The 9286-nt window shown below is 25.9% G+C and overlaps 1 protein-coding gene across 2 annotated transcripts; it reads left to right on the forward strand.

Annotated features, from left to right (window-relative positions):
- The first annotated feature begins 309 nt into the window (after positions 1 to 309).
- Positions 310 to 1477, forward strand: LOC118055038 (uncharacterized). 2 transcript variants are annotated; one of them, XM_073412329.1, is made up of 3 exons: positions 310 to 722; positions 892 to 1038; positions 1154 to 1477. In XM_073412329.1, the coding sequence occupies exons 1-3, from the start codon at positions 645 to 647 to the stop codon at positions 1391 to 1393; spliced, it is 465 nt and encodes a 154-aa protein (XP_073268430.1). In that variant the 5' UTR covers positions 310 to 644; the 3' UTR covers positions 1394 to 1477. The 2 variants fall into 2 exon arrangements, with proteins under 2 accessions (XP_073268430.1, XP_034922716.1); XM_035066825.2 differs by having other exon boundaries at positions 323 to 722; positions 1151 to 1477.
- The last annotated feature ends 7809 nt before the right edge of the window (positions 1478 to 9286 follow it).

Here is a 9286-nt window from a genome sequence, read left to right on the forward strand (position 1 = left end):
CTGCATCTATGCATTGACTGAATCTGACTAGCGACTGAACAAAATTCCCATATCCATTCCATGCAAGAATTTGGATTCAGTAATGGATACGCACTTTTCACCTATCTTGATAATTTTGTTTATTTTAGGGCTTTTTTTATTTAATTTTCTTCTTTATTGGAGCCCACGCCTTCCCACTAATGTATTCCCAATGCAGATATTTTGTCCCGAAATCGGTGTCTTGAAGTTCTTTGTCAATCCCAATCCTTTATATTCTCCCTTTTATTTTAGTAATCTTGGACATGCAGTTTCGAAAAATAATGAGAATTTTAGAGGCAAGAAAAGAAAAAACCAACGTCAAATTTGGGCTCACGTTCTTAATACTATGAACAATCATCCCAAAAAATAATATTTTTTGTTTAATAATGAGAACTGGGATGGCAATATTTAGCCCTTGTAATTGGCGTTTTATTTCTTTTACCTATTCACTTATTGATTCGTTTCCCAAATTCATGTGAGAGAAGAACATAAATAGCATAGCTAGCTTGACAATCCGAGATCCTAAACACATCCCCTCAACCTCTCCATTCCTGCTATAAAAGTCAAGCTGCTGTGTGTTACTGGAAATATAATAAACAGAGAGAGAGAGAGAGAGAGAGAGAGAGATGGTGGTTAGGCTGCAAAGGAGAACAGCAATGCACAATATGCGTCCATATCTACGAACCCTCTCCCGCTCCAAATCTGTAATAAGCAAAACCAGTTTTCTCTTCCTTCTACTGCATTGTCAAGAAAAAGAAAAAGAAAAACTCATAGACTTCTTGCTTTTCTTTAGCGTTAGAAACAACTGTCTAAGAATACCAATTCATTGTTTTGCCACAAAGCTCACTGACTCTATATCTGTTTCTTATGAAGGTGAAAAGGAAGTATGTCATCATGGATGCTCTTCTATGCATTTACAAGCTCAAGCTCAAATTGGAGGCAATCGAAAGGGAACTCGCAAACTTAATTGCAGTAAAAAGAGAATACTTGAGCCTAATGAAGGAACTCCAGTTGCCTAAGGTCAACTCTCCTCCCTCCCTCCCTGTGGTTATTTCATTTTTTTACCTTCTTTTTCTTGTTGGAAAAAATGAAACATTCTACTTCTTATGACACACTGTCCATTTATTTTCAGAAGGAAGTGGAGGTGGAGAAGGGTGAGAAAGGATTTATAGTGAGGGTGACATGCGAGAAGGGAGGAGATAAACTAGTTTCAATCTTAGAGGTCTTCGAAGAAATGGGCCTTACTGTATCGCATGCTAGGGTCTCATGCAACTTGTACTTATCCATGGAAGCCATTGTTGTAGCTGAAGAAGAACGTGCTCTTCATGCGAAAAGTATTGCTCAAGCTGTTACTAAGGCCATTGAAAGACAATAGGTGAAGCTTGTGCGTTGATTTCCCTGTTTTTATTTAATGATTCCAAGTAATCTCATTGTCGGAGTTAATATTGTCTTGCAGATCTATCGGTATTGCTTGGCACTTTTTTTTTTTAAAACCAACACACATGCTCCCATTTCCAGAAGATTTTAGATTTGAACCTGGAAACAAATTTAAAAGGAAAAAAAAAGGATAAAAGATTACCTCTAAAATGCACTAAAAATGGCTAAATCTTTGCCCAAAAAGCAAAAACATTGGACAAGGATAGGAAACATTTTCTGGACTCCGCTCTACGAGTCTCATTTAGAAGCCCTCTCCCTCCATTGGCCCATAACGTTTTTAATTTAGGCTAAAAAACTATAAGCCTGTTTAGAAACTCAGCTTTTTAAAAAATTATTTTTTTAATGTATATTTTAAATTATTTTGATACATTAATTTTAAAAATAAATTTAAAAAATAAAAAAAATATTATTTTGATATATTTTACCATCAAAAATATTTTTAAAAAATAATTATAATTATATTTTTAAACAAGTTATGAAAAATAACAAGAATAAGGAAGAACTCTTTCCAAAAGCCCCATCGGAGAACACACTGTTGGAATTTTATATTTGATTTCTATATTACTGATAATTAATTTTTTTAAGTATGATTGTTCCTTTCTCTTTCTTTATTTAATTGGTCTCTGTCGAATTATTCTAGAAATTCTTTTAATGTGGTCCCTTTGTTCATCCTGCTCTAAATTTTTCTTTTTCTTGACAACGTCGTATAAAAACTGGACATTTCCATATGTCAAGTCACAAGTAAAGAATTATGGTGATTGGACGGAAATTGAATGGAAATATCATATTAAAGATTTTTTTTTAAATTAAGAAACTAACTAGGTAAAAAAATAAAATTAAACCATATTAAAAAATATCTATAATTTACAAATTATATTGATGCAGGCAAAAGTAATATATAAAAAAAAAGTATAAATAATACAAAATTTAACCGAATAAGATTACCACATAAAATAACTAATTAGAAAATTTATTACTAATTTTTTTTTCAAGTAGCCCATATTTTTAAAGGGATTACACCTCCTCTACTAAATCTAAAAAACAAAGCTAAATAAATTAAAAAACTCAAAATAGAAATAAAAAAATTAATAAAAATCCTAAACAAATTTAAAATTTTTAAAAATAAAATATATAAATTAATCTGAATAACATCTTTTAACTCTAATTTTAGAGGGGTTTTTTTTTGTTTTTTTGGTCAAAACAATCACATTATGCAACCTAAACCTTTTATTAAATAATGTATTATTTCATTGGTACATTAATAACCCTGCAAAACTGTCCATATGGCTTAATTAAGTGAAAGATTTACAACTGATTGATTAATACCAGTTACATCTGATGTATTTCTTCCTTTGATGTGGAGTGGTAATCTAGCGGGGCTTTTATTTCAAACTCAATAAAATGTATTTAAAAAAATTAATTCATCGAACATTGACAAGACAAAATCAGTAAATAAATAGAAAAAAAAATTAGGAGAAAAAAACGATTTTGAGATATTGGATTTGTATGAAATTGACAAATTAAATTCTTTCGCAAATTCGACTCTATGTTGGTTGTAGGAAAATTAATTGTCCTCAATTCGAAACAAACATCAAAAAACTTGTTCATGTAGAAATTAAAAGTCATATGTCACACAATTTTGACTAGAATGCCTTGTTCTTATTAAAAAATAATTTTTAAAAAATGACAAAAAAAAAAAAAAACATTATTTTCAAAATAGAAAAGTATTTTTAAAAAATAAAATCCCCCGTGAATTTTATTCATTTTAAAATTTTTTAAAATAATTGTTTTTAATTAGGGCAGTGTATTTCAATCAAAATTGTGTCATTTGACTAATATATTTTCAATATCGGCAAGTCAATTTATGTTTGTTAAGAATTAAGAATATCTGGAGTGAATGGTCTGCATGTAATGAATATAGAATCGAAATAGTCAAGTTGCTTGTGCATGGTTTAATTTGCATATTTATAAAACAAACACGATGTTGGAAATGGGATTTTTTTTTCTTTCAAATAAGTTAATAGTACCAAATGCCTTACACCAAATATGGTTAAACTGAATTCCCATTTTATTTTGATTATACTAGTTATTTGATTTACGCTTTATTACGGGCTGGATCATTTTTCTTGGCAAAAAAAAATAAATATATATACAAGCTTTTAAATTATGTTTTTTTAATTTTAATTATATATAAAAAAACTTATACATGCATTTAATTAAATACATCAAAATTTATGTGCTAATAAAATCAAAAATCAAAGTGTTAACACGTCAATTCAATTTGTCTCATTGGAAGTCGAATAATTTTTTTTTAACACAAAATAATTAATGTATAGATGTTATTAGCGTGTTTTTCGATATCGAATAAAAAATACAATTGTGAATTAAAATGTTGATGCTTACTTATAAAAACTATAATAAAGATCATATGCGTTAATAAAAACATATAAAATCTAAGTTAATTTCTAATGAAGTAGAAGAATAGAACAATATTTTAATTGCTACAGTAAAACATCATTTTCCTTATGAAGTGTTTAGGAGTGTCGTGAGAGTTATTTTTCAAAGTGTTTTTCGATCTAATACACGTCAAAATAATATTTAAAAAAAAAATTATTTTTGACATCAACACATAAAAAGACATGAAAATATAAAACAAATTAATTTTAAGCCAAAAGATATTGAATTTTGATAAACTTCCTCTTGGGCTACAATCCCAAACAGAAATTGTTTTAAAAAAGAAACATGTATAGAAAAAAAAAAAGAATAAAGATAAAAATAAAATAAATGATATAAATAGACCAAGTGTAAAGTAATAAATATTCAAAGTGTAAAAAATAGAATATAATATTAAAAAAAAAATTACAAAACAAGATAAGAAAACAAATGGTGATAAATAGATCAAGTGTAAAATGATAAAAAAAAATTATTCCAAGTATAAAGAGAAAAACAATATAAGAAAAACTTATTTTCTAAAAAAACAAAATCACGATTTTGCTACAACTATAGGAAAAAACTTGTTTTCTAAAAACAATGAAAATTACAATTTTGCTACAAAAAATTGGCAAATTTTATAATTATATCATTTCTACAGAAAAACATCATGTTCTTTTATTACATGTATAATTACAATTACATTACATTACATTAAAAATAAAATAAAGAATGATGATAATAATAATAAAAAAAAACTAGAATATGTGGTGGTTCAACGTGGTGTTGTGTTGTGGCTTCTCTCACAATTTATTATGAATTTCAATAATGAATTGATTTATTTTTTACATTTTGGTCGCCAAATATTTATTTCTATATAAAAAAACTAAATTATGTTATGGTTTAGCGTAGATTTATTTATTATGGCTTCTCTCATAATTCACAATGAATTTCAATAATGAATTTGTTTTTTGTCACCAAACTTTTTGTTTTATTGCATCATTGGGTGTGCTTTTTTGTTTCTTTGAGTTGATAATTTCTTCTCTTTCTATATTCTTGCGAATTTAAGGTTTGTTTCAAATTTCAGAACTTGATTATATGCAAATTTAATTAGATATAATTTTAATTTTTTGCATAAGAAAATATTCAATTCCATGAAAAAGGGCAAAAATAACAATATGCATAGCTAATCTCGAATTCATATGAAAAAAGACGTTTCAATCCACATATTTTCTAATGAATTCTTTAATGGTTCTTTTATTTTTTGAATTTTAATATTTTTTAATCCAAAAATTTATCTTATTCGTGTTTAAATTCATGAATTTTTTAGAGGGTAGAGAATTCATCAAAAAAATAGGAGAAATGATAGAAAATTATTGGTTAATCATTTTCTAATAATAAAAAAAGATAATCTTGATATCAAAGGATGTTATTTGACAAGAAGAGTTTCAATTAGGTTTTTTTATTTATTTACTTTTGTATCATTAATCTTGATGGAAAATATATAGATTAAAGTTTGAAAAATATTTTTTATTCGGGTTAATTTTTTATTTTTTTGACTGCTTAAGACTAAAAAGGATTTATTAAGGTCTATAAGATAATTTTTTTTAGTGAAACGAAATGGTTAAAATAAATTTTTAGGTATAATAACTCAAAACTCAACTTTCTAAACACTAAAAAAAGCTAGAATCTATACAGAATGACCATGTGTTGTCTGTCTAACGAGTGATGTATCATCTAGTTTATATGTCATTTTACCTATAAAAATAAAGAATGTTAGGTGAGCAAGCCTAACTTGCAGGTCTTTATATGCCTGACCTTTTTGTTGGCTAGGTGCATTTGTCCACCTTAATCTAAACACTTAGGTTTTTTTTTTAAATAGCCCTTTAATATTTTATTTTTTTTCTTAAATTTTGATTAAAATTAAGTATAATAAAATAATTGAGATTTTATAGTTTAAGGATGTTATTTCATTAAATACCATTCAATTTTAACTTAACTTATTCCATTTTTTTTCCCCTTGAAGTTTAGTCAAAATTCATTATAAACAAATAACTAAAATTATATTTGGAACTTGATTCAATTTGATGTCATTCAATCTCACATTTAATTTCATATAAGATTACAACATTGTTTTTATAATAATTACAATCATTTCATTGATTATTATATATTAACCTACAATGCAAAACAAAAAAAAAGTTTGTGTTCATGAATATTGAATGAAAATAAAGTTTATACTTTTATTATAAAAGTTTTAAATAATTTTTTCAGAGTTATCATTCCTCTTTTTTTTCTTTGATTGCATACAAAATAGTGAGATATAATTATTATTTTTATATATATAAAAAACTTGTTTTTCATATCAAGTATTTCATTTAAAAAACAACACTTTTGGATAAAAATAACTTTTTTTATTTCATCATTCAAAGTTATGATATCATTTTTTTTAACATTTCTTTTAATCTTCATTATCTATCATGTTATGAGTTTTGAGAAGTGTTTGATGATGAATTGGCGTTAGATTTTGAAAAAATCAAAATTTAATTTGTATTGAAAATCAAAATTTAAAATATAAAGACCAAATTTAATAATGAATAACAAAAATATCTTGTTTAGATTGGGTACGAAAAACTTTAGTTTGATGTCTATAATTTTAGTTTCTTATATTTTAGTCCCTATTGTTTTGGAAAATTCACAACTTAATATCAAACCTCATTTAATTTACATTTAAGTCTCTCAATGTTGCCAAAAGAGAGAGAAAGTCACTAAAATTTTTTAAAAAGAAAAAATAAATCTTAGATGGCCATATTTCATTTGCAAAAAAAAAAGTCAATATATCAATGAGTTCATCTTTTTTAAGTAGTTCACAACAGGCGGTGTTTTCCCTGTAACCATACAAAAAAAGGAGTAAATTATAGTACATTTAGTTTTTTTATTTGTTTGATTTTTTTATATTTTGGAGTGATTACATGGTATTTCAGGATTGAAAATTAGTTTATTGAGATTTTTTTTGAATTTTATTTTAGATATTTTCAAGAAAAAATAAACTAAAATTTAGATTTTTAAAATCTAAAAACTTTTAACTTGATATTTCAATCACTTTCGGTGCTTGAAAATCTATCAAGTTGGCAATCTGTGCTCCATTATAAATAAAAAACTTGGAGCAGATGATGTGGAGCATGTGTGCCCGAGAAAAAATATATATATTTAAGGGTGTACCTAAGCTTCATGGCACGAAGACACCTGTAATTTGTTATTAGAGGCCTGGCGTGTGGGCTGGTTATGTTATGCCCATCAACACGTGGCTTTTTTTAAAAAAAATAATTTCTTTGCATTATTTTTTATTTAAATATTAATCAATATTTTCTCTCTTATTTTTAAAATTCATGGGTTTAGCTTTATTTTTAAACGGTGATTGATCGTTTTACATTTTTTCTTAGTTTTAAAATGCTTTAAAGATATTAGTATAATTTATCTTTATGTTTTATATAAATTAGTTGTATTTGTATCATGTATTTATTAAAAATAAAAAAAATTGTTATTAGCAATGGTAATTTGCCTTTAAGATAAAACAAATAAAAATATATAAAATAAAAATATAAAGATGTTAGGAAGTAAATAATTTGATTCATATTGCCTGTAAACACTTAAATGATAATATAATATACAACACATATTTTTTAAAAAAAATTAAGACAACAATGTATTGAACTAACTTTTGTCAATCATGATTAACCTGTGAAATTCATAATTTGGGATATAAGATTATGATAAAATCATGAAAACCATATCAAAATAAATTAAAAAGTTCAATTATAACGAACCAAATATTGTAGGTTATACATGGAAAATATAAATATATTTTTTTTTAAAAAAAAGAAGTGACTTGAGTAAACCAATATTAGTAATCGGTATAGCTCTACGGGCCAACCAAATTTCGCTGAACACCATTATATTCGTCTCAATATCCTCTTCCTCTCTAGATTGCACGAGTGGTCCACAGACCTCCAATTCAGGCCAAAAACCCTTTTTTATCCCTTATTTTCTCTCTCCTTCTAGAAATTCATGATTGCCCTCTAAATTTACAGATAAGCCATTCAAGTGTTTTTTCTTGGATTTGGCCCTCTTTTTTATTTTTATTTTTTTTTATCTTAATTAATTTTTAAAATTGGACTTTTTTTCAATTTCATTCTTGAAATTTTTTATTATATCAGATTTGAACCTTATTTTTTTATTGTTGTTTTTTATTTATTTAGTATGGCCTTTTCATTTGACTTTTTTCTTTCAATTTCACTCTCCATTTATTTTCTTTCAGATTTGGTGCTCGTTATTTTTATTGCTATTTTTTTTGCTTTGGTAAAATTTTTAAATTGAGAATTTTGTTTTGATTTTATTCTTTAAAATTAAATTAGTTAAAAATTAAGATTCTTAATTGAACTAAGGTTTTATGATTTTACAAGTTGTGAATTTGAAAGATTAATTCATGTTTAGAATATTTTTCCAGATTGATTATTGTGGATTGAATAGTAGATTTACCATTTTATCCTTGAAAATATTTCACATTTATCCTCCTTCAATTATCATAGATTAGAAATTTTTGAATTAATCAAGGTTACTACTATTCTTTAGAAATTATTTACACGACTAAATTGCTAGGCACCCTTAGAATAATAAAAAAAAAGTACTTAACTTAGGCCCGGGGCTTTTTATTTTTATTTTAAATTTTACTCTTCAAAGAACATTGTAACTACTCAATTGCTTTTAAAATCAAAATTTTTAAAGATTGAATTTAGGGGCTTATTCGTAATCTCATATTGATTTTTTTGTTATAATCATTTGATGTTAGGGATAATTTGGTTTTTTAATTAATCCCAATAATAATTAAAACTTTTATTGACGTGCTAGGGTGCAACCACTAGAATAAATCGCACATGCGGTAGAGCAACTGTCTTATGCAATGGAGGCATCGATAATCTTTTTTAATTTTTTATTTATCAAAACACCACATTTCCCCACGACCAAATAATTATTATAAAAAAAATCATTATGAAAATATTAACAAGCCCAATATAGTTAAGCTTTGAGAACTTTGGTTTTAAAACCAACAGTGTAATCATTACACTGTACTTGAAAAGGTAAAATATTAAAAAAGCTCACAGATCATAGGTAAGTGTTTTTTTATGTTAAGGGTAATCAAGTAATTTTGTTATGCAAAAAAACTTTTCAAAAAGAACACGATGCCCTTGTAACAATTCAAGACTTACAAAGGAACCATTCTACCCGAAGACTAGTTCTTTGTGTTTTTTTAAGGGCAAAACTATGAATTCACTTATCCAATCTACAATCATTCATATCTTGTGTACGATGGTTTTTCCATGTGAAATAAGTTTTTGTTAAT

Source organism: Populus alba, chromosome 11 (genome assembly GCF_005239225.2).
Source record: "Populus alba chromosome 11, ASM523922v2, whole genome shotgun sequence".
Lineage (NCBI taxonomy): Eukaryota > Viridiplantae > Streptophyta > Magnoliopsida > Malpighiales > Salicaceae > Populus > Populus alba.